The sequence below is a fragment of the Triturus cristatus genome, chromosome 5_1, assembly GCF_964204655.1.
Source record: "Triturus cristatus chromosome 5_1, aTriCri1.1, whole genome shotgun sequence".
NCBI lineage: Eukaryota > Metazoa > Chordata > Amphibia > Caudata > Salamandridae > Triturus > Triturus cristatus.
This window is the reverse complement of record NC_140587.1, coordinates 580,681,274-580,707,965: the sequence shown is the minus strand read 5'-3', so window position 1 is coordinate 580,707,965 and position 26,692 is coordinate 580,681,274. Positions and strand designations below refer to the sequence as shown.

General features: G+C 46.7%; 1 protein-coding gene and 1 long non-coding RNA gene across 3 annotated transcripts in view; one reads left to right on the top strand and one right to left on the bottom strand.

Annotated features, from left to right (window-relative positions):
* MCMDC2 (minichromosome maintenance domain containing 2) overlaps positions 1 to 26,692 on the top strand; it is a 1,176,074-nt gene that overhangs the window by 106,840 nt on the left and 1,042,542 nt on the right. For both annotated transcript variants that reach the window (XM_085604114.1, XM_085604113.1), the window contains exon 4: positions 26,437 to 26,632. In XM_085604114.1, coding sequence (XP_085460240.1) covers positions 26,437 to 26,632 — 196 coding nt within the window. The remainder of the gene's footprint in view (positions 1 to 26,436; positions 26,633 to 26,692) is intronic.
* Positions 1 to 26,692, bottom strand: part of LOC146831224 (uncharacterized) — a 146,102-nt gene that overhangs the window by 38,437 nt on the left and 80,973 nt on the right. The window lies entirely within an intron of this gene.

Genomic DNA, 26,692 nt, shown 5'->3' with positions numbered 1-26,692 from the left:
ATCCACGAACAGCCATTTGGGGCCTATACTAGCTTTTAATCTGTGTGCTTTACTTCAGTCAGTTTCCCAGAACTTCACTTTGGTGTGATACAAAGTGAAGCAAGTTGGAAAACACAGGCCGGGATGGACACCGAAGCCAGTTATATCTACTCTCCTGTCTCTTTCCTTGCCGAGCATAAACTGCATCAGCGATATCGGCAACTCTGTTGCAGGAATGTGGTTAGCAAAGCGCAGATCATCCAGCTTTGCAACATCCTCCACAACAGATGAAGTAGATGCTACTGCTTCTGCATCTGTAAGGCTTCCAATAATACCCAACTGAATGTCCGAAGGAACAACATTAGTCTTCCTTTGATTGTCTGCCATAGGAGAACGTGTACGTTTTATGTTGCCAATTGAATCAGGAGAGTAGTCCATTTCTTATACCATTTTAAAAAAACTTTTAAACTATTTTTATTGATTTTCCATACATCCAAGAATGAAAAAAGGACAATAGGGGTTCAGTTACATACCCCAAATGTTTAGCTAAGACACAAGACAAATCAGGTTATTTAAGGCACATCTATGGCTCTTTAAGATGTCCATGCCTACTGCCCGGGCACAAGCTATGAGTATGTTCCTTGCAATAGACACTGTCCAACCATTGAAAATTCCCATCCCCAACTAAACTCCCCCCCTCCTCCCTCACCACCCCTGAGGCTTGTCACATAAATGTTGGCTGCAAAAGGTCAGTAGAACTAATATCGCAGTGGGACGACTTATTGGAATGGAGGGAAGCTGAGTGAAAGTAGGCTTGCATGTCAAACGCCACTACTAATCGCGAGGTTACAGAGCAAGGTGGGCTCAAAGCTGTTTATACGTTAAACTATAGCTGCAACAGAATCATCCACAGATGCGACCTTGTGAGAAAGTGGCTCTGTATATACTGTTCCTTAATAGGTACAGGGTGTACTTAGTCCACAGTCCCCCAGGGTTTGACAGAGGCTAAAGTTAGATATAACCTTACTCTCTAAAGTGGTAGCTTGGTCGAGCAGTAAGGCAGTATCAGAGGACAGTGTAAAGCATTTGTTGTACACACTCAGTAAGCAAATGGTCTCACACACTCAATAACTAAACTCTAGGCCAATGGTTTATATATAAAAAAATATGCTTGTTTTATTTTAGAACCAACACTTGGATTTAAAATATACTTTCTCAGAATGAGATGTTTCATATGAATACTTTTGCAATATGCAATTGACTTTTGTAAACAGTTACAAGTGGTTGCAATAGGCAACTCTATTTTAAACACAACAATGCATTGAGCTCAATGGAAAATTCAAGTTATTTGCAACAGATTACTTTTTAGATTACCTTTGGAATTCCAGGACTGGATCCTAGATTCAGTCCTGGGTCAGTACTCAGAATCAAGTGATGAAAGTCGACTTAATTACTGTAATGATTTTTAAACAATATTTAGCTATTTTAAAAGTTGACACTTGGAAAATATTTCAAAGAAAACAGTCAATGATTCCCTATGGAAGAAAATTCAAGTTGCAGGTGTACAGTATGTTCTCGTTACTTTTGTAATCCAGTACTGGGTGCGTAGACTCAGTACTGGGACCTTTATCCAAAACAGGTAAGTAATTACGTTTTCAGATATTATACGATTTTTGAAGAATATTTAAAGATTGCAGAAATCGACACTTAGAAGAAATTTCACAGAAAAACAGTCAATGATTTCCTATGGAAGAAAATTGGGTTACGGGTAAGTACAGGTGTAAGTATTTTTCAGAGTCAGTGCTGGGCACCAAGATCCAGCACTGGGAGCTCACCTAAGAGCAGGTGAGTAATTTCATTTTCGTTACTCGGCTGATTTTTGGTGAATATTTTAAGATTTGAAAAGTCCACACTTAGAAGAAATTTCAGGAAAAAGCCAGTCAATGTTACCCTATGAGGAAAATAGAGTTATCGGTTTACGGGTAAGTACTCGACTGGCAGAGTTGAGGTTCTGGGCATAGACTCAGGGGTCCCCCAGGGTCAGGTAGGTACAGTTGGTTCACCCTCAGCGACTCTAGGGCGGCCGGGTGCAGAGAGAGTTAGGCCCAATGTTATCCTATGAGGGATAGGGGGGCCTTGGTTAGTGGCTGCTGACTGGCAAGCCACGCGGCTGTGGGAGCTGGGCTCCTGGTCACTTATTCAGGGCAAGTGGGGAAGTAGGTAGGTGTAGAGTTTTCACTGCCAGGGCCACTCGGGCGGCTGGGCTGCAGGGTGCTTTTGAGCCTTCGGGCGCTCAATTGATTTCAATGGGAAATCTCCGGTTCAGAAAAAGACTGCAAGCTCGGGGACGAGGATTCTTCAGGTGCCACCACCACTCTGAGAGGTAAGTTGGGTAGTTGGAGGATAGGTAGGTACCCCGGGATTGGGCACGGGAGGCCGCGGGGCGCCGCGTGCAGGGGTGCCTTTTGGTGTCGGGAAATCTTACCCTCTGTTGATCGCGGTAGGGGGGGCACCTTGTTCTGAGGCTGCAGGCTTCTTCAGTAGTGTCGAGGGAGGTCCTTGGGTGCCGGACTCGGGGTCACAGTCGCCGTGGGGTCGTCCTCGGGGTCTTTGTTCACTCCGGCACTGGCCAGGCTTGGCTGGTGCAGAGTGTGATGGGTTCGAGGTTCCGGGCTGCTGCCAGGGATTAGAGGTAGGTTTTGAGTAGAGCCTCTACTCATGGGAGTCCCAGGGGCTTAGAGCCAAAAGGTAGCCAGGTCCTCTGGGGTTTGTGAGGTTGCTGGCCACGAGAGATGCCGGGTTGGAGCAGGAGCAGGTTTGAGGGTCGACAGGCCGGTAGGGCTGGGGCCAAAGCAGTTGGTGTCTTCCTCTTTTTAGCAGCTGCAGGGCAGGTCTTCTTTCTTCTTGCTCTTCTTTGTAGTTTTGAATCTGGAATCTGGGGAAGGAAGGTTCAGGGTTCCCCTAAATACTAGATTTAGGGGCGTTACAGGTAGGTGAAGGGCAGGGACCAATGGGTCCCTGTCCTGGGGTGGGTACACCCCCTTTCCTGCCTCTCTCCTGTGGGAGGGGGGCAGTAGCCTAGTCCTGATAGGGTAGGGCACCCCATCTTCAAGATGGCGAGAGCCCGGAGATGTGCTTCACCTCGACTCCCCCACCTGAGGGGTGGGGTTGGCAGGCTGGCACATCCCCTGTCCTTATTTGGGGTTTCCGGCCAAAGCTTCCCGCCAGAGTGGGGGGTTGCAGTGGCCTCGGGAAGCTCACAGTGGCGGCATGCCTTTGAAGCTTCCCCCTGCCCATCCTGGGGGAGGAGATTTAGCACCTCGCCCAGGATGTGCATTGTTGCAGGCCCAGGAGAGCAGGGGCTCTCCTAACCAGGGGTCCAGCAACATGTCTGCTGGGTGGCAGCCTAGGCAGCCTCAGAGCAGACGTGGATTGTAGGTTAGGTTTAAGGGGGCACCTCTAAGATGCCCTCTGGGGTGCCTGGTACATTAAATCCCACACTGGCATCAGTGTGGGTTTAATGTGCTGAGAAGTTTGATACCAAACTTCTCAGTCTTTAGTGTTGCCATTATGGTGCTGTGGAGCTCGTGTTTGACGAGCTCTCAGCACCATGTACTCTTAAATGGCAGCACTGCACTTACAGTGCTCAGGAATGGACCTGGGCACTGTAGGGGCACAGGGCTCCTGCTCCTGTGCCCACACCATTGGCATAAGGCACCCAGCTAGAGTGGTGGCTGATGTATGCCATGGCAGTGTAGGTGATGGGCATGGCACACAGGGATGTGTGTCATGTCGACTTTGTTTTTGTCTTGCACCCAAACACTCAGCCTGACAAGGCAGTCTGTGTGTGTAAGGGTACAGGGCCTCTAAGGGTGGCACAAGGAGTGCTGCAGCCCTTAGAGGCCTTCCCTGGTCACAAGGCCCTGGGTACCTAGGGTACCATTTACCAATGGCTGACATGTGGCCAGGGTTTGCCAATTTGGGTTTGGTTTGTTTTAGGGAAGGAACATAGGCCCTGGGCACCTGATTGGCAGGAGTCCAGGGCACACTCAGTCAAAGTACATTCAGCAAAAAGTGGGGGCATACCATGCAAGAAAGATGGCACTTTCTCACAGACCTTCGTATCAACTTCGGTAGATTTGAGAGCTACGATGAGCATTTCGCAGGCTCTCGCCCTCTCCAGTGCCTCTTCACTCCCCGTGCGGTTTGCAATTTGTCACCTAATCACTCCCTCACAATCAGCCCATTCTAAGAATTCTGCTTTCCACTTAGCGATGCTAGGGCCCTCTTTCGCTTTCCAATGTGTGGTGATGCTTCTCTTGGCTAGTAGCAAGCCCAAGTCTAAAGATTTACTGGTGATTGTGTTCTTTGAGGTATGTGGAAACCAATGTAGGATACAGTGTGCCATGGATGGGTCTAGATTCCGATCAGTGAGGTCTGTCAGTAATGTTGATACCTCCTCCCAATAACTGTCAAGGAACGAGCAGTCCCATAACGTGTTTAAAATCTGCGCTGTCTGCATTACATCTCGGGATGGATGATGGCAGGGTTCGGGAAATATGCGTGTAGTTTTGCTGGGGTAAGATATGCACTGTGTAGAATATGGAAGTGTACTAACTGAAACCTTGCATTCCTCGTGCTCTTCCAGGCTCTCTCCACAAGCTCACCCCATGCCTTGTCTGGGATGACTTCCCCTATATCTGTTTCCCATTTGAGCTTTAGGGCATACAGGGGGGATAGGGATTTCAGCGTCATGCGTCTATAGAGACAAGTCACTGCTTTAAAGGTGCCCGCTGCCAACACCACGTACTGGCACCCCATGGAAGTGGGTGGTTCTGTGAGACCTCCACCCCAATGTTTCCTGATGGCCTCCGTGAGGGCCGTGTATTACAAGAAATCACCACCGGGCAAGACATAGCGGGCCTGAAGATCATTAAACGGGATCATGGCACCCTCCTCATAGAGGTCCCCCATGGTGGTTAGTCCCCGCTGCCCCCAAGTCTCTAATCTCTGCCAGTTGCCACCGTGTGGCAGGGCCCTGCACATTATCAATGGTATTTCCGGTGCATAGGTGCTCTTAATAGAAGACGTCCACAAATACCTGTTCCAGCGTTTTCGTGCCGTGGCAAATTCTAGGGTGAGGGATGCAGCGCTGATTGGGAGTCGCAGTACTATGCAGGACAGCAACATCAGGGGCCCCAAATCCTCTCTGGGCTCTCCCTCCCCTCTAGTGGCCCTCGCCACCCATTGTGTGAGCCATTGAAATTGGGCTTCTAAATAATACGTCTCGTAGTCCGGGACTGCTAGACCACCCTCTGCTCTTGGTCGCATGAGTGTGCTGAGTGCTACCCTGTGCCTGCCCTTGCCCCATAGGAAAGCTGTGATCATTGAACGGAGCTGCTTGAAATAATTTGCTGGCATCCAGATCGGCAAGGTCCCGAAGTAATAGAGGAGTCGCGGGAGGGTTACCATTTTGAGTAGAGTCACCCGGCCTGCTACTGACAACGGCTGGTAACTCCAGAATACAAAGTTAGCTTTTGCCCCTCTGACGGCCTTACCAATGTTACCCTCAAGAATGTCCTCTTGGTTGTGGTAAATAAGAGTGCCCAGGTAGGGTAGGCATCTGTCTTCCCAGTTCACTCCTTCCGTGCTCTGTGGACCCATTCTATCCCTACGTGCCGGAAAAAGACAAGATTTTAACTGGTTCACTTTTAATCCTACCACTCTGCTGAGAGCGTGGAGCAGGTTTTTTGCCCCCAATAAGGCCTCCCCCGAGTCAGCAAGGAAAAGTAAAAGATTGTCCGCATAAAGTGCAATATGATGGACCTGCCCGTATATGTCAAGCCCTCGATACGTCCGCCCGACCTAGCATGCGCTGCTAAGGGTTCCATCGCCAGAGCAAACAACAAAGGGGAGAGGGGACACCACTGCTGTGTACCCCTCCCCACTCTGCACGCTTCCGAGATTACTCACCCAGTTTTAACTCTGGCGGTCAGGGCCATGCCCCATTCTCCGCATCACATGTAACAGGAAAGCCCATTCCAAACTGTTGAAGGCTTTTTCTGTATCTACTGCAAAGATCGCAGCGGTGTCGGCGTGGTAAGAATCTGCTTCTAGTATGCGCAAGAGTCTTCTGATGTTTAGCGCTGTGTTTCTGGTGGGGATGAACCCGGATTGGTCAGCGTGGTCAATTTCTTATACCATATGTGAGTTTTACAACCTCATTATATGGTTGAAGAACCTGCTTGTTTTTATCCACTCCACTCAAGCACATGTTGTAATCAAGTATACAGATGGGCTTGTGGACTTCTGCCAGCTGACCCCTACTAATGACCCAAGAAGTGCTGTCATCGTGAAGTGTTGTGACCACATATACCTCCACCTATCATTCAATGCAACTCACTGCTCTGGACTTTTTGGAGGTTCTTATAAACAAGCCCCTGAGGGAATCTTTGCAGTGGTTTCTAATTATACTGCAAACCACAGTGTCAGCTTTGTATAGTTCATTAAACAGCTGAACTCCTGTATAGGAGTTATCTACATAATGGTTATACCGTTTATGAATGATAGATTGATTAAGTTCCCATACAATCGTCTCACTAACTCCTAACATGGAAGGGTAAACTTATTGTATAATCTTTCCCTGTGTATACTCTCAGGCTGTACATATGATCAGTAGAGCTCTAGCACAACATGTACGTATGGATGCAGTAACAAGCTCTTTTGCTTGGTGTGTACTGCCTGAACAGCAGTCACACTTTATACAAGATAACAGACTCTTCAACTGCTATATTGTTTCTGGGAATATAAATCTTTGGAAATTTGGCAGACAAATGTTTCTTGATGATCCCGGAGCAATGCAGCAGAATTATCATTAAAAAGCAGCATTCTCTGCAAAATCAAAAACCGTGCTCTGCTCATGACGGTTGCAAAGCTGGGTGCTGCCTAAACCATACAAGTAGACCGATAGTACTGTACAGTTGGTTTGTGCACTATTCCCATGCTAGCATCAGTGCCTTCATGCTCCTCCAGAAACTGTTTGGCACGCCAATTTGTTTGGCGTATGGTTTCCCTTAAGGAAGTCTTTTGCAGTATTGACCATCCATTCAGCATCTGCAGTGAAAGGGGAAATTTGTGGCTGAACTAAATTAGAAGGCTGCCAAGTGAGCAATCTGCCTGTGCTCGGCACAGTACTTGTCTGCACTCTGGATTGGCCTGCCCTTTCATTGGCTCTCCACTGAACAAATTGTTCTTGCGGAGGGACATGTTCCTCAGAATTACTGGAAGATTAGTCATCATGGGAAGGAACTGCGACTGAAAAAATCACTTACGGCCTCTTCCTCAGATATTGTCTCAGTATCAGTCCCTGCCTCAGAGCTGTCCTCCAGTATTTGAGTTGAAGTCCCAGAAGTAGTCATCCAATAAGATGCCATCTCTGTTTTCTATCTAAAACTGTCTGGCCTAGGTTCAATGCAGAAGTATTTGTAGAAAAGAATGCTGTGTGCTTGCTATGAACTGAAAGAATTGAATGCAGAACTTTGAGAGTGTAGTACAGTGCGGTCACAACAACAGCTGCAGAAAGGAAAGAGCACTTATCTAACTCAACACTGCAAAGAACTTCTCTACAAAAGCGAAGCACAAAAGAATGAAAAAAATGAATTCAAGGTGCAGCGCAGCCAACGATGCAAAAGCATATTCTATCAAATTTGTCTCCGACGCCAAGAGAAACTTCTTTGCGAGTCGCGCTCTTGGTGAAAGACCAGAATGCGGGTGACTCACAATCAATTTAGCCAAGTGTACCAGTAGCCCTTCTCCTTCTGCATATGACCGCATTGAGCATTGTGGCTGCCCATGCCATGATCAGTAATTCACAAATTGTTTCCACCCAGCTCAGCATATATAGTTGTGGAAATGAGTAAGCATCCTTCAGCCATTGATCAGTTCTTGTTCTCATGTTACTTCTACTCAGCATGGAATGAATCATAGCATAATGGCTGAACCCACTTCAGCCACTGATCAGTCATTTAGCCATTCATATTTTGCTCCCGTCCACCACAGCAGAGGCTAGTATGTCAACCGACTTTAGAGCCATTGATCAATCATTGTGCCATTCACATTTTTCTTCCTCCCACCACAGTATATATTGGGCCACTCTGTTGTTTTTCTTACTTTGCCGGCTGGGGGTCAGGGGGCAGAAAAGCTATAGGTTAAAAAGAAACAAACACACACATAGACAGAACACAAATCCCTTGTGTCTGGTGATGATGGTGAGACATTTGTAAAGCGCTACAAATACCCTGAGGTGTCTAGGCGCTGCCTTTGATAAATACTGAGCAGAGTGGAAAAAAGGGGTGAAATTACACTGAAAACAACCACGTGTTAAGGCCCTTTTTAAATTTGAGGAGACTGTATTCTTTCTTCAGCATGTTTGGCAAAGAGTTCCATAGGCTGGTAGTTGTAGCCGAGAAAACTCTTGCCTCCCTATCTAACCTTGTTGACTCTAGGAACAATTAAATATCCTTATTCAGCAGATCTAAGGGCTCTGGCTGGAGTGTATGGCTTTTGGAATTTCTTCAGCTGTGTGGGCCCCGTGTTGTTAAGAGATTTGAAAGCAATACATAGTGATTTAAATGGAATCCTCTTGGCTACGGGTAGCCAGTGGAGTCAGTCTAACGCTATAGAGACTGAATCAAATTTAGGGATGCCCAACAGTATTCTTGCTGCTGCATTCTGAGCCATTTGAATTTTGTTAATGCTGCGCCTCGGAGCACTGGAGAAGAGGGCGTTGCAATAGTCCAGTCTTGAGGAAATCAGCACTGACACCACCGTCTTCCTTAAATCCATAGGTATTGCAGGAAGGATTTTCCTCAACATTTTCATGATAAAGAAACAAGCAGAAGTGGCAGAGTTGATTTGTACTTCAAAGGACAGCTTGGTGTCAAAAATGACACCTAGGTTTTTGGCCTTGTGCACTGGATTGGGTAAGGAGCCAAGTTGAACCGGCCACCAATTTACAGTCGAAAATGATGGATTGTTCCCCTGCAGCAAGACTTCGGTCTTGGAAGAGTTTAGTTTCAGACAATTGTCTGTTATCCATTTTGCTATATGACTCATACAGTTGCGGAACCTGGATGCTGTCTGGCTAGCAGAGCTGCTCACCAAGATGACGATCTGAGTGTCGTTTGAGTACGATACAATGGCAAAGCCATAACATCTTACTAGGCTGGCAAGAGGGGTGACGTAGAGGTTAAAAAGCGTTGGAACCCCTCAGGTCAGCATGACGGTGGATGACACAATGTTCCCCAAAGCGACTTCCTGAGATCGCTCAGACAGAATGGAGCGTAGTAGGGACAGCGCCTTGCCCCTGATCTCGACGGAACTCAGCCGATCCTGCAGCAGCCCATGATTAACAGTATCAAAGGCCGCTGACAGGTCCAGGAGGATCAGAGCTGCGTTCCCCCCGCTGTCTGAGATCTGTATGAGCTCCTCTATGGCGGTAATAAGAGCCAGCTCTGTGCTGTGGTGAGCACGGAATCCAAACTGGGAGGAATCTAGGATGCTGTCGCCATTAATAAAGACTTATAGTTCAGTGTTTATTGCCCTTTCAATTACTTTTGCAGGAAAAGGGAGTCTTGATATCGGTCTATAGTTAAGGGGCTCCGTAGCATCCAAGTTAGGTTTCTTTAGCAAAGGTAGTATAGAGGCTTTCTTCCAATCCGTTGGAAAGTGCCCTGTGGTGAGCATTGAATTAAAGATCACCATTAATGGAATGGCTATAATTTGTGGCGAGATGTGCAAAACTTTAGGAGGGCACGGGTCTGAAGGAGAGACAGATTTCGTAGCAGCAATACATTTTGTGGTACGTTCGACTTTTAAAGTAGTTAAAGAAGAAAAAATCTGGGTGGTTGAATCTGAAGGAACCTGCGTTTTGACAGGGGAGGTTGATAGAGACTTTTTGAGTTCCAAGCAGTAAATCAGAACTGCACCACCTTTCTTAATATATTTGGGAGAAATCTAAAATGTCCATGAAATCCAATTGAACCAATTAATGCGAGAGAAGTCAATTGTCCCAACGGATGGTTAATAATTTCTTTATTTTCAATCGAAAGCCATCAGTCAACGTGTTTCGTCCTATTCTAGTAGGACTTCTTCAGGGCAATTGTACTCTTCTTGTCACGCAAACGAAAGCAAAAAACGACCATCCAATGAAAAATAACCAAGGTACCTAGATTATCTAAAAAAGTGACCTTGGAATTAGGTAGACAATAGAGTAAAATACCGTTAAAGGAGTGTTGGCCATACAGTTCGATTTTAAAAACAAATGCTTCACAGACCTTAATGTCCGTATTCACTTGAATGTAAGACTTGAAGCTGGATTTGAGAATAAGGGCAATGCCCCTTCCTTTCTTCCCTGCCCTGTCTATTTTATGAATTTTGTATCCTGTAGGTAAGGCCAACAATAAATCCGGTTCTAAGGAGGCGTCTGCCCAAGTCTCAGTACGAAAGGCTATTTCTTTCTGTTTACCCTCCATAAATTTCTCGTAACGCATCAGCAATTTTGACTAGCGACCTCACATTAATAAGAGCGCAAGATATTCCTCTGGGGTGTGCCTTAGTCGTAGTGTAGATTTGTGTAACTATTGGGGTATACTGGATACTTAGGCCGCAGTTTATGCACCAAACTCCCCTCTGAGCTGGATGAAGGTCAATGGGTGATCAGGAACATGTTTTACCTGCCTATTGAAGTTGGATAAGAGCGTCTCGCTTGTAATGTATTCTAGTCTTTGGACTGGAGGTAACTGGCCCGAAACCGGCAGCATGGCCGGCGCCGAGCACGTTCCGAGCGCTGATGCTGGGATCCCCGCTCATGGGTTGTGGGGCACCTATAATCCAAGAGCAGGTATCTGTTTGAAAAAGACATCACTGTAAGAGGTAGATTTTCCCCTTTAAAGCGATGCTTTGTGGGAACCTTGTGCTGCATGGGGGTGCCATAAAGGCAAGTAACATGTTTTATTCTTTTTAACGTTTTATTGTTATCATTAAGACAATCAGTGTGGAATACTTTGCATCGCCTGCAACCCTAGTCGTGCCAGCTGCATATCCATGGCAAGTAGAACAAAGAAAACATTACATAGAGTAACACACAGTAAGTCGCCTACAACCACATCGGGCCGGTCGCGTTATTTTGTTAAGTACAGCATTAAGAGTGATCCGAAAGGGGAGATCTGTACACATGTTGCGCCTAGTGCTCCTTCGCCTCGACAGATGTAAAGTGAAAGACAGGAGCATTATTCACCTTGGGCATATAGCAGTACAAATAGGTCTAGCCTATGCGGTAGGCCCCAGGAGCTATGTCTCCACCTGTCACCCAGCCTTGGGAGTGTTATTGGAGTTATGCTAATGATGGCAGAGCTGCCTGGTATGTGAAGGCGTCTAGAATCAGGATAACCCTTGCATAGCAAACTAAAAACATCAAACAAACAAACTTCATACAGGGCAGATAGCGTTCCAGTTATAAGATGCAGATTCGCGCAGTGTGCAGGAGGGGGTGGTGGCCGGGTTTAAGTGGCGGGGTGCATGGGGGGTCACGGGCCATCTGAGGGAGGCTGCTGGTCACTCTGGGCCAAAGAGCTGAAGCGCCCTGAGTTTTGGGGGAGTTAAAGCATGTGAATTCTATGCATGTAAGATAGTGCATTAGTGGCTACCATACACGTTGGAACTTCTTGTCTTTGTTAGCTAAGCTATGCGACAGCCGTTCCATCGCCAGGAGGTGCCACATCCTAGTGAACCACTGTGTCACCGTGGGGAGTGACGTTTGCTTCCAAGCACAGACTATGAACTGCTGCACGGCCAACAGCAGGTGACTCGCCAACGTCCTAGCATCGTGTGTCATGGCAGCGATGCCGGGGGGACGTATGCCTAAGATGATTGTGTGGTGTAGGTGTGGAAGCGGGAAGCCCAGAATGCCCTTAATATGGCCTAAAACCTCCTTCCAAAAGTTTGTAATCACTTTGTATGACCACCAGATGTGGCAGAGGGTGCCTTCTTCCTTCCTTCCTTCCATTCTGAACCAATTCCCCGTGAGAGGAGCGTCTCCAAAGCTAATTCCGATCACGCTACTAATGAGCGTGACAAAAACGTGCCATTCTGTTTCAATTGCTTGAATGGTTACACTGCCTCATGTTGAATACTTTGTTTAAACAAAATTTGACAGCCGAGTAAATCTTTCCCGGCGACTGAAAACAGCTTCATAACCATTTGATTAGAGACTGAAAACAGCTTCATAACCATTTGATTAGAAACAAGATTACAAACCAAGTTCGAAAGGTCAAGCTTGCATTTCAAACACTTATTCACAAATAAAACTTCCATACTGAATAAACTTCCATTTGCTCTCAAGAAGACTTGATTACACAAGCTCAGATTACATCCAGTCTCAAAGCCCTGAAGAGAGAACCCTTAAAATAATATAGGGACTCGAAACGCGTCGGCGTTTAACACCTACTGGGAGTACCAAATGATAATTGTCTATGCTGAGCATGGTCATTGTAAATATTGAGTGCCTGCTAGACCCCCAAATTTATTCCCAGTAGCCCGACAGTCTTTGGAGTTTGTTTTGCAAAATTGTGTATACATTGTAACCCAAAAAACTGTTGTTGGTTTGAATTATTTCTACTGGTATATATGTAATTAGTAATATGTTCAAGATTACGCTTTATGTTTTTTCTGTATATATTATATGTTTTATAATTTTGCATTAATCCTAATTTGCACTAATGTATTGTATCTTTTTTTTTTTTTAAACATTTTTTTATTATTTTCGTACCAACAGCACAATACAATTGCTCAACGACCTCCGCCCTTCCCCGGATAGTTGTACATTTAACCATACCACCAATTGTACAGCCGGAAAGTCGCCCATCCCGCGTGGAGCCCCCCCTCCCTCTCCCTCCCACAACCCATGTCAGTGTGCCCCCCTCTGCCTGCCCTCCTCCTGGTGCGCCCCCCCATTGCCATGAATCATGTACGGGTGCTCAAACCTTCCCTAGGCAGCCTGAGCTTCCCCCATGCCTAACTGCGTCTCATGCGTCCCTTTCTCACCACAGTTCCCCTCCTAGTCCCCGCTCACCGCTTCCTCCTGTCGATCGGATGTGCTTAATGTATTGTATCTTGTAGCTTTTTGAAAAAGACATGTCCTTATAATGTCCTACTTAATGAAATGGTTTTCGTTTAAAAAAAAAGTAATTAAATTACGAAAGACCATTCAAGCTAGATAAAGTTTTCAGTCTGTTTAATAGTTAAACAGTAGTAATAAATAGCAGTCCAGGGTTTCTTTCAATTATAAAACTGATAGGTCCTCCCTGACCTTAGTCGGACCAAACCCCTATTCTCCTAACAAGTTCTTCCTTTCCGCAGTGCCAGCATACGTTGGGGACTGTGCGGTAGATGGCTGCTAAACAGGCGGGTGCATGATACCATCGGAACATCAATTTATACGCAATCTCAAGCACAGCGAAACAGCGATAGGTTTTAGGGATACCACGCCATAGTGTCTCCCATTGCTTAGTGGCTATCCCCCCAGGGGTAGCTTCGTGCCAGGCGCCTGGTATTTATGCGTGGGATCGGGGACTAAATGTTGCAGCATCTGGTAGGTTCTGAAGATCAACCCTTTGGTGCCATCAAAGCCACGTACTTGCTTCAGAAAAGGGGTGAGTAACTGTTGCGTGTCCCCCGGGGTGTGTTGCCCAATGCCGCAACTGGAGGGATTGGTGCCGAGCAGTGGTTGGGAGAGCAAATTCAGCCCTACAGTCCTCAATGGACTTCATGGTGTCTCCCACAAACAGATCTCTGAGAGTCCGGCAGTTACCATCCGCCCATTGGCAGAATGCAAGCGTCGGCAGGCCCGGAGCGAAAGCAGGGTTGCGTGTTATGGGAGTATTGGGGGATGGAAATGAGGTGAGCCCCCTTTTCAAGGCAATTTTGTCCCAGATGTCTAGTACTGTCCTGGTCAGGGTTGCACCGTTAGCACTGGGCGGGCTTGCTTGGCCAGCCAGGCAAGGTCCCACGGGGGCTGGCACGCCACTGCCCGGTCCATGTGGAACCAGTTCTTCTCACTTTCGCTCGTTACCCACTCGGAATTGTACCTTAGGTGTGCCACCCAGTAGTATTCCCCCCCCCGTCACGCGGCCGCATTAATAGCGAGTAAGCTATGTGGGGTGCCTTCCCATTCCAAATAAAAGTGCATAAGTCCCTCTGAAGGCGTTGGATATTCTCCTGTGGGATCGATGTAGGCAATGTCTGGAAGTCGTACAGAACCCATGGGAGTGTGTTAATTTTGATAGAGGTGATACGCCCCAGCCAGTAGAAATAGAGGGGTTTCCACCTCTGCAGGTCCACCAGGATCGAGCGACGATGGGAGGACCAGTTAGCTCGGGACCACGTTGAAAGGGTCTGGATGATGAGAAGACCCAAGTACTTGATGGTGTTTGACGACCACAGGAAGGGAGTAACACCCTTTAGTGCTTTTACCTCTGGGGTTGGAAGGTTAAGATTGAGGACGAACGACTTGATCATATTGATCTTTAAGCCAGAGACGGCTGTAAAGGTCTGCAGGCTTTCTATAACGCTAGGGAGCGAGATGGCAGGGTGGGTGAGAGTAAGGAGGAGGTCATCTGCGAATAGATTGATCTTATGTTTTTGTCCCCCAAAGGAGATGCCCTTGATCCCTTCCGAAGCCCGCATGCAGATAGCTAGTGGCTCTACTGCCAACGCAAAGAGCAATGGTGAAAGCGGACATCCCTGCTGTGTGCCACGACGTAGGCAGATTAGGCTCATAGCCCTCCCGTTCACCCGCACATAAGCGGTCGGGGCTACGTAAAACGCCATGATTTTGAAGATAAAAGCCAGCCCCAGACCTATCTTATGTAATGCCGCTTGGAGATATGTCCAGTCCACCCTGTCAAATGCCTTCTCTGCATCTAGCGAGAGAAGACAGGCGGGTATGTCAAGTCTGCGTGCTTTTTCTACTAGATGGGCTGTGCGTCACACGTTTTCGGCCCCTTGTCGCTGGTATATAAACCCCACTTGGTCAGAGTTAAGGAGGCCTGGTAGATATGGGTCAAGTTGAGTTGCAAGGATTTTAGTGAAAAGTTTGGCATCCATATTAAGGAGGGCTATCGGGTGGTACGAGGAGCATTGTACAGGATCTTTCCCCACTTTGGGAATGAGTGAAATTTCTGCCATTGTGGGGGTAAGTCCAGTGTCTTGCGAAAAGGAGTTGAATAAATGTAGGAGGTGCTCCTGGGGTGCTGGGGGAGGAACAATCGGTAGAAGAGTACCGAAAGCCCATCAGGTCCAGGAGCCTTGCCAAGGGGAAGGGTTCGGACTGGATTGTGCAGTTCGTCTTCTGTGATGGGGTGTCCAGGTGGGTTGCATGTGGTCAGGATAAGAGCTTCCAGTCGCATTCGGAAAGGTATGTGCAAAGCCGTGTGGGGAGGGGTCCTCACGCAAGTAACATTTTTAACTGAAGATTTTTAGTGTCACATCAGAAAACATGAAGATGCAAATCAATAAAAGGGAATTGACTAAAAATCATGCAAGTACATAAAAGGGAATTGAGGATTATATTAGATACACCTAGATATAAGAAAGTGGTTAAAATATTACAAATCTGGTGTACATGGACTACGGTGCTGCACAAACAAATAGAAGATTTGAATTAGTTTTTTTCAGGTGCACAGACGTGAAACATTTTGCAATATGTTTTTTAAAAGGGTTTTATTATCTGTAGTACAACAACAGTCATTCTACAGCCTACAAATGTAAGGTAGCATTCAGAGTCTATTAACCAATAACTGTTCTACAAGTAATTAATAGTAAAAATTACGATTGAGCATACTCAGTCATTTACTGAGGAGAAACCAGAGAGTGAACTGGCCTGGCACGTAACTGACTTGTGCAGCACTATTGACATGTTATCTGGGACTCTTTGAGGACGGCCTGCATTCTTAATTACATTCAAAACGGGGTCAGTATTTTTCCAAGTATACCCATCAGATTACATCAGCTAGTTTTTCAATGGCATGTATTGACCATAGTTTATATAAAACATCAAAATCGGTGGGGAAAGTCTCTAGGTGTGAGACGTTGTTAACCTCGCAGCTAATAGCATAAGGGCAGGGTCACTGGAGTCATGGAGTCTGCGGCAGCTATGTTTGACATATAATTATGGGTTTGCCACACAGTCCATCTTTGTCTGCATAATTTGCAGATTTTATCAAAATTGTTTCCAACTCAAATAGATCAAAAGTTACTAAAACCTCTAGCATGCATTTTAGCCGAGCAGAGGCAGGTCACCTTTCAGTTGCTGACTGCTGTATTTAGGTGTTAAACAGTGAGGGAAAGCCCTCGCACATACAGTGTTTTATGTGTAAAAGTGAGAAATTAGTGAAGTAATTCTTCTCCAAAATGTGCCCCATTAGGCCATATAATTTGCCTTTTCTTGACACATAATTTAGTAAACCCTGCCATATTATGTGATCGTACCATGCAGCGTAATTCCTGTGGCTCTGCATATGGTTCAAGAGCCTATGGGTTAATGTAGTAAGTGTACTCTGAATCTTCACTATTGTCGCCAAATGGCAAAATTAAAGGGGACATTTTCAATTAAATCCAGACTGTGCCTGAGTTAACCTCTCGATCGTTTTAAAGAGAAGCCTGCCTAAATGAAACACATCTGTAGCATGACAAAAACACAAAGACATACAGGCCATTATCAGTACTGAAAATTAATTATAAAATGTTAATCAGAATCATAGCCACCAGTCTACGGAGGGCACTACCAGAGTTAGTCCACATGGACCAAAAGTTTTTTTTGCCATATTAGTATTAGACGCTTACTACAGATATCATAACGTGGACAAAAACACCTGGAAGCACGAGTAAATACTGGGAAGATAATATTAGAAGCCTTTGATGTGCATGGAGGCACAAGACGAGGCTTCCCTGATATTTGCTTTGGTAGGGGAATAAGGTTGCTAAGGGGCAGCGTTACTTTATGGACTAAGGACCAGATGTCCCTTTGAACCCCTTCCCCTTTTCGGAATTGTGGAGAAAGTTTTGGGAGGAGTAGGCAGTGGTTAAAAGGACCACTGCCAACAGTCACAAACTTTTTTAAAGCATCCTGTTTCCGTTAAGGAAATCGGGCTACTTAAAATAAAATGCTTATTTTTTGTTTAATTTAAAAGCAGTCAGATATGGTAGTCTGCTGTCCCTTGCAGGTCATCACCCCTGCAATTGTGACCCATAAGATTGAGTTGCCATTTGTGACTTACATAATTAATATTAATAAGGTAGGCCACATTGTGACCCACTCCGATTCGGAATGTTGTGAATCATCTGTTATTTCGCAGATTCAACAAAGGGCACAAATTGAGACCAGTTTTTGTGAACAGTATAATGATACATCTGGCCCAAAGTTATTAGTCTGCACAGTGGTGCAGAGGCACTGTCAAAGATGTTATGCTACTAGGCTTGCTATGCTACTTTGCTAACTTAAGACATGTCTTACCCTCCAAAATATTGTGGAATTAAGGCAAACCCGAAGTAGCATTGAAACCCTGAAGATGCCAACATCAAAAGGAAGTCTCTACCATTTGACAGCACAATTAGTTCCCTGGTCGAGCCAGAATGGGCATAGCAAGCTCTGGCCAATCATGAAGTGATAGCCCTACTACTACCGCCAAATAAGTAAGGGTAACCCACTTAAACTCACATTGGCCATTAAACAAACCTGGGGACAATTTCTACGAAAATGTAATAATGTAGCAGTATTCTCCTCTAACATCCCTATAAATTTGCTGTTGTAAGGTGGGAGTGTAGCCAATGGGCTAAGATGGCGGACGCTTTCGTTTGAAGCTTAGAATCCCTGACCCTCCATCCATCATGAATCCTGGCCTACAATGACTCTCCTGTCACCCGTGCAATCCCTTAACTCCCCAGAGACCCCCACTGGCTATCTGACATGAGGAGTGGCGTACCATTGCACTGGTCAGAGCTAGAACAGCACCGTGCTGGGACCTGCGCCGCGCGGGGTGCCGTGGGGCGGCGGATTGTTGGCGAGGAATCCACATCAGGTGGCAGGCGTGATTCACGGCCAATGTGTACACTAATACTGTCGAGCTGAGCAGGGACGCGGCCCTGAGAGCACGAGAATCACCCAGTAAGAGCACCTACGCTGTCCTTTGGGGCGGTACAAGGCCCTGACAGCTAGATTTGGACACAAGACCGCGCACTTACTGTAGGCCTTACCCAATGAGTCCTGACCTGGTGGTCCTGCACGGGAGAGGACGGCAGTCTACGCGTCCGCTGAGCTGGCTGCAGCCGGATGTGAGGCCTGTAATTGCAGGCAAAAGAGCAGGTCCAGGTCCCCGGCGGCGCTGGACTTGAACGAGCCCCTTCGCCCGCGCCTAAAATACTGTTAGTGGACCACCATAGGCTTCAACCTAATACCATCTATTGGGGCCAAACATTTCTGATCGTTGGGAACTTGGCTTTACTTTGAGGACAAACATTCCCGTCCTGCGACTCCACACAAAGGATAGCCGTAACAGGCCCAGACACCACAATAGGCCATTCTAGCAGTAAGAACTATACAGCACTGACACGCTTGGACCAGTCTGACTTTGCAGAATCCTAGTAGAGTGCATATTCCAGGGACTTCCCTGGCTGTGGAGGGGTACACCTGAGAGAGACGCGGTGCCCTACCATCCCCTTACCGCTGCAGCCAAACCCAGCGCTGACTCGGGGCCAGATTGGGCCTAGGTGGCAATAGCAGGCATAGTGGTCCCGCTCCAAGTCACGCTCATGAAGCCCAGGGAGAGTGCACCAATAACTTTGGGGTCAGGAGCGTGGGGCACATTGGGTGCTAAGCTAAGCAGTAGTAGCAGTAAGTGGGCAGTAGCTGATGCGCATTGAAGGGGGGGGTCAGTGAAAGGAAAAGAGGGGGGAAAGACATAAGTGAGGGCGCTTTCTCCAATAGCAACTGAAAACACCACATTGAGCTCTGCTTGCAACATCTTGCCTTCACAAACACAAGCACTCTACAGGTTGGTCATTCCTGCGTGAAAGTGGCTAAGTATGTTGACTTCTGGGTGTACAGGCCGGAAACAGCATCTGGGGAGGGGTGGAGCGGGTAGCTGGCAAACTAACTGAGGTGAGACAAGCAATGGCAAATTATGTAAATTTGTGCACTGCCCTATAGGTATGTGTCTTGTTGGTGCCCTTGTCCTGCACAGCTCTTCTGCCTGTGCCACATGGTCAGATGCGAACACCAAGGAACCACGGAGGCTCAAATTTCCCGCCTAGCAAGAGTCGGCAGCATAGTGGAGTGGGACTGGGCGCCTCTGGGTGGATGATGAGGGCAAATGCTGACTGCCCCTGCCTGGCATTGACCTTCCACCTTTTCCTATTGATGGGCACAGGTGCTGGAGAGACACATCAGGGATTGGTCCCCCCCCCTCCTGGAAAAAGTGTCTGCTTTAGAAGACAGAGTGGAGGATGCTGAAGGTAGATCATGGCGCACCAACATACGCGTAATTGGATTACAAGAGGGAATGGAAAGACGAGACGCCGTAAAGTACACTGAGAACTGGCTGCGAGAATGGAGTGGTTGACAATGGATACACTTGTTTTTTCGATACTCCCGAAGATGCTTGGGATTGGATGGAATCGACGGGTCACACGACAGCGGCAACGAGACCCAGCACAGCAGAGAAAACATTCGGCACAGTGAGAAGACACAACCGCAGTAAGCGGGGATGTGTTAACCGATCTCGACAACCGGTGACAGTGCCTAACTTAGAACAAATTATAACAGAGCAGAGGAATGCCCTACGCACGGCGGCAGATCTACATATGGAGACCCGTGCTTCGGTTCCAGATAACGATACAGCAAAATCCACTAGTGAAGAAGATTCCATAATCGGGCATATGCCGGAATCTGACTTGCCGACGCCATCAGAGGTGACACCACAAACAGCTGACCACATCATATGACCTCACAAGACAACCTACTGCGTATATCCCTAGGTCACAGTTAACTTAAGAGTCCTACAACACAGTGTCTGTCAACAACAACCCTGGGGTACCCCCCCCACAGCCAAAATTAACTGTACATTACTCGTAAGGTGGGGGTTTGAGTTGGAAAAACACACATTAGCATTGTAACACTGCCTGGGAGTACATGCACCTTAGTTGGCAAACTGCACATGCAGACAAATGGGCACGGTAAAAATGTTGACCAAGCCCCCCCATCCCTCACAGGATATGTACACCAAGCCCACCACGTATGGGGGCTCATACTTGTTGCCAAAGGTTGGCATGTTGGTTTGGGCGGAACCCAGCTACATATCTGCTGTATCATTCTTATATAAGTTATGTTCTAGTAGTTGTTGCTATAACCACCCTGTTACTGAGCAATATTGCCTTACACTCTGCGATTACCTCCTTATGCACAATTCCTGTAAGTGTGCAAGTAGCTACAATAAAGAAAGGCATAGTAGCGCGAGTCATACATTTCTGCAATGACCATGGCACACACAAACATAATGTGGAACATGAGGGCATGCACACACCCGCGCGCCGCTATTCCATCTACTCCTATCTAAAGCGTAGATCTGCCCACATCGCTCTTCTGAAGGAAACCCACTTGACCTCTCTGGAAGCCCAGCGCCTGCGCCGCCACTGGCGCTGACAGGTCTTTGCTGCTGGCTACTCATCTTATGCGAGAGGGGTGCTGATCTGGGTGCAGGCAGGGACCCCTTTTGTGGCGAAAGAGGTCAAAACAGACCCAAACTGGAGATATGTGTTAATAAAAGCCAGACTGAATGGTCTACAGTTGATATTGGGAGTAGTATATGCCCCCAACGTGGAGCAAGCACCGTTCCTTCGTTCCCTCTCAGCTGTCCTAACGGAATGGAGTGGTCTCCCTTGGCTGAGAGGCGAAGATTACAACACTTATTGACGTGACACTAGATCACTCCTTCCCTCCACTGCCTAGCATGCACTTCCTGACTAACGCCTGAGCACTGATCACTGGTAGACCTGTGGCGAGTACGGAACCCTAACACAAAAATATGCTCCTACTACTCAGAACTGCAAGAACTCCATGTATGCATCGACCGGATAGTGGGCTCACCAACACTACACCCAATGATTGACCATATAGACTACCTCAGTCGCACACACTCCGACCACAACTCTCTGCTACTACGTCTGCAGTGCGGGACACCTCACCCAGTGATAACCACATGGCACATCCAGCTGGCGGCCTTGGAGGGCGCATCATTCTGTGAAGCAGTGGGCTATGCCACAACTGAATAATTTGAACTTAACGAGAGATCGGAAGGGAACAAACAAATGGAATGGGAGGCATTTAAAGTGACCATCAGGGGTAAAGGCCTGGAAATTAACTGTAACATCCACAGACATCTAGATGAGGCTGTGGGGAAAGTAGCGAGAGAACTCATGCAATTAAAGGCGAATTGGGCGACCCATCCAGATAATGTGGTGAGCCTAGAAGCAAAACATGGCAAGTTGGCAGACCTATTGGAACGCCTTAGATGTGTTAATTACGCAGCACACACTGCCAGAATACATGCGCATTTGGACCGTGTGGGCCGCCTCCTGGCATGACTCATACGTCAAGACCAGGTGCCGCACCCCATACACGCCCTTCAAGATGAGGCTGATCGTTTGCTCTATGTGCAAGCAGAAATACGTGCGGAATTGACCCGCTACTGTAATGCCCTGTATACATCAAGAACTGCATACAGTGATGCACAGTTTACTGCCCTCCTCTCCCAAATCACACTCCTGGTACTGGATCAGGCACAGCTTCTAAAACTGGAGGAGCCCATCATACCCATGAAAATAGTGATACAGGCCTTAGCCACAGCCAAAACTCCGGGCACTGACGACCTCCCCTCTGATTATTACAAAGCATATGCACATATAGTAACACCCTGCCTACAGCTGTTATACAACGCAGCACTAGACACTGGCTCCCTTCTTCCTTCAATGCGGGAGGCACTACTTGTCTCCCTGCTTAAACCTGACAAAGACCTGACTGAGCCCAGATCATATAATCCGTTGGACTTACTAAACACGGACTACAAAATACTGGCTAAGGTGCTAGCTGATCGTCTGGCTCCACTGGTGCCAGCACTGGTGGGTCCAGACCAGAACAGCTTTGTCCCACCCCGCAGCATGTCGCTGAATCTCCGCCACTTCATTAGGGTTTCTACTTACACCTCCAGCAATGGCCGCACTCAGGATGCCTGGTCTTAGACCTGGAGAAGGCCTTTGATTCCTTGGAATGGGACTACCTCTTTGCGGTCCTTGCCAAATATGGAATTGCTGGTCGATACTTCCGGCTGGTCCGACTAATATATACACAGCCGACAGCGAGAGTGAAGACTGGCTGTCACATCTCTGAACCCATACCGATTTGCTGTTGCACCCGGCAGGGATGCCCCCTATCTCCACTGTTATTTGCCCTGGCAGTGGAGCCACTAGCAGCAGTACTTAAGAGAGCATGGCACAGAATGGAGAATCCCCTTGGGAGACGGCATACATGCAGTGTCCTTATACGCGGACGATATTCTGCTTTACCTCAAAGACGTGTGCTCCCTCCCGCCTACACTAACCCACAAGCTCATGTCATGACATTTGCAGGCCCACCTGGGCTGCGGGTCAACTGGAGCAAATCCTTTCTATACCCTTTTAGCCATGGAGACACAGACCTGGCACACCGCATTAATGAAGAACGCGTTAACTGGCATCCTGACACTTTCCGCTACCTAGGAATCCGTATTTATCACCAACAGGAAGACCTGCTGGAAGGTAACCTAGGGAGAGTGACTACGGCCTTGTGCTTGCAAATGTCAATCTGGCGCATACTCCCCTTGTCAGTTGCTGGTCGAATTACTCTATTGAAGATGGTGGTACTTTCCAGGATGCTGTACTATTTTACAAACCTTCCCATTTACGTAGCACCAGCCCATTTCAGGAGTTTGAATCTGTAATGAGGGAATTCATCTGGAATGAAACCCGATGTCGCGTAGCTCTTACGAAACGTTACCTTCCGACATATAAAGGTGGTCTAGCGATTCTTAATATGGAACAATACTACTAATTGACGTCTTGGCTGACTGCTGTAGTCCAAACGCTGGGAGATCTTTATCAGGAGGGTGCGCTCCTACCATATGAGGAGTTGGCAGACCTGAACGACCTAACATCTGGTTAGTTCCTACAATATCACTCTCTTCTAGTGGCCCTCAGAGACAAATAGGGCGACATGAACACGGAACAGCCCACGTATCTAACCATACAATATCAGATGGTTTGCAGACTCGCTGCGCCTCCACACAGCGGCATCGCTGGCATCCATTAGACAGAGGTGGGAGACGGACAGGGGCGTCCTTTTGTAGACGAGGAATGGACAGAGATACAGAACAGTCCCATATATATCCCGTGAAATTCACGCTTTAGACTCAACCAACATTATAGAATATAGAGAGCCTACCTCACTCCAGCAAAATTCAGCACGTTCTATAGGAGGTCTGATGTGTCGTGCCCAGATGCCAGCAACTAGACGCTGACCTACTACACGTTGTTGGCCTGCTCATTATTATGCACTTACTGGCACCAAGTCAGTGCTACCCTGGTAGCATCCACAGGCCATAATCTGGAGTGTACATGGGAGGAGTGCATAATGCATCTTTACCCCAGAGGTAGGAAGCTAAAGGTCAATTCCCGCTTCCTAGATTTAGGCATGCTGATAGCTAAGCGAATGATCACAAAAAAGATGGAAGAAACCTGATCCCCCTGCATTGTTGGCTTGGAGTCAATCGCTTCTGGCTTGAGCCAGGGTGAAGGACATGGCACTCCGGACTGAAGATATCTCGGGCCTCCGTAGAGAACCTATTGCATTGCATTGGGAGGCTATAAAACAAGAATTCCAGGGGACGCAGACAGATCGCATGTGGGCAACCTCTCCGCCCTCCCCGGTGTTCTTAGTTGTTGAAGCGTGAATTGCTGCATAGCTATTACATTCAACGGGCAGTCCACGTAGCTCATTAGCCTCATGCACCCCTATAGACACGCCTTGCACACTCCTTCAGCAGAAGGGGATGTTGAATCTGTGTGCGTATTGTAAAAGCCACTCATACATAGCATGCGGAGCCCAGAACACATACATATAGCAGGCGTTTTTAATCGGCTGTCTGCTATCCACTAAACATACTGATAGTGCGCCCCTCATTCCAAGCCACAAACGTCTAAGAAAGCGTTTGTTAACAGATGAGCATGCACATCGGATTGCACACAACACCTACTCAGCTTGTATAGCACTCGGAAACTCGGGGGTGGAACCTTGCGCTATAGATATCCTATACAATGTACGGAAATGTGGAGAGAAACTGTTGCCTACGGGAAAGACATGTTACTGTTGTTATTGTTAAAACCTGCTGTAATAACCATTTGTTTAATGACTTAAATAGGTGCAAACAACCAAGTTAGAAACAACAATGGACATTGTAAGCTTTCACGGAATGCCAAAATATTGAGAAAGCTGTGATAGTTGAAAGACATACATACAACAAATCACCTATAACAGGACAGTAATACTAACTTTCTGTAATGCTGTTTAACAATGCATGCATAATTGTTTGTAACCGTAACAAAACCCCAAATTCAATAATCAGATGTTTGCTGATGTAAAAACCTAATAGCAAAATTGTTGAAATGGGAGCAGTATGGCGTCAGTGACAGGCGCGGGTGGTGCAGGTAAGAGTGCTGGGGCGGGGAAGGGGGGAGGTCGACCGATGACAGAATAGGCTAAAGCATTTTTTTAATAAGAAAACCACTTACTTTGTGCTCAGCACATCACCGACTCGGTGAGCACAAGAGAATCGGTTTTATATATATATATTTTTAATTTCCCCTTTTCCATCGTCTGTCGATTTACAGCCTCAACCCCCCCCCCCCCCCCTTCTCCCGCCCATACCACTCTTACCTGCACCGGCTGCACCTGGTCAATGAAGAGGGTGACATGTAAGACTCAGGCAAACTAAATCCTTTGCTGAGCTTATAAAAGCTGATGAAGTACTAGTGTGCAAATTCCTACAGTATGCTGTACAGATTGACGTGTCAATCACTGAATGGAACCCACAATCATGAATGAAGCACTGAAGAATCACAGACCACACACCACACTTACGCTTGGTAGTGGGAGGAATGCCATCACACCCATTTATAATGCACTCGAGTTAGACCTGAATGGAGATCAAACAAACTTTAGACAAATTGAAATTAAGACTTAGGCCAGAAATTATCAGACCATACATGGGAGACAATCGTAGATCACCCAGTATGACTCTTGAGCAATGTAAGATTCAAGTTACAGCTATTTAACTTTTTGTTTTGCATAGAGTAGATCTCACACCTACGAAATTAAAGAAAATATACCCAAATGCTTTCTCCAGGTGTTATATGGAGGATGCAGTATTTTACCCTGTGACTTGGACGTATCCTATTGTAGTAAACTATTAAAGGGAAGAGACACTAACACTGGAAAAGATGCTTGCAAGCAGGGACTAATGATACCAAAGATCTAATAGGTCTATTCCTGTGCCCTAGAAAGATATTTGCGGTCCTGGCCCCTCAATTTTGGAACTCCCTTCCTCAGGACATTAGGTCTACGACATCATACCCTCAATTCAGGGAACTCTTGAAAACCTGGCTCTTTCGCCAGGCGTATGTATAAGTCCTTCAGCGGCAGAACTCCTTTGAATCCAGCACCATGAAACTATCTGGTGTACGTGTGCTTTACAAGTACTTTTTAACATAACATAACAAAGAGGAAGATCGGAACCACTTCCTCAATACCGCCCTGATATTAGCTAAAAGATGCATCGCAACCTCATGGAAAAATGCATTGACCCGAGAATGGATCAGTGGGTCAGTGTTACTCTGCTTGGTCGATATAGATGGAGAGGTGAACCGATTGAGTAACTTTAGGGGTTAAAGACCAATGGGACTTCACTCAAGGATGGCAAGAGGTCACACACCACTTATTGTGACATTGCTCCATAGAACTAATGATGAAAGGAGCAGGTTGGGTGCTATCTGTCATTAAACAGAAGATTGTAAATGTAACTGGCAATAATCGACATGACAAAAGAAAAACCTGGGAGGGAACTGTAGCTTCCAAGGCTTGCACCCTATACACTCCCATACACACCCAACTTCTTGCCCCCAACATCCACACTCCCAGTACTTACAAGAAGTGAGCCTTAAGTGTTATTATTATCAGAATCACTGTTGGAATTAAAACTCAGTTACTTACATGTACATATAGTAATAAGTGTACTAATAACCTTTTTTTTTTTATTATAGATCAATGTGGTGCTGAAGCTCACACATTTGCCATCTCTACCGAGTTATTATCTCAGTCTTCTTGAGTTTCCAATTGATTACACATCTCAGAGGTTTTGTATGTTGGAGGGGATAGTAGTTGCAATGACTGTTGTAACTAAATATACCCAAGGAGCAAGGTTCCTTTGCTCTGAGGAAAATTGTCCATATTCTCAAGGTACAACATTTTTGTAGTATATTGTAAACAAGTGTATAAGAAAAAAATGACTAATGTCTT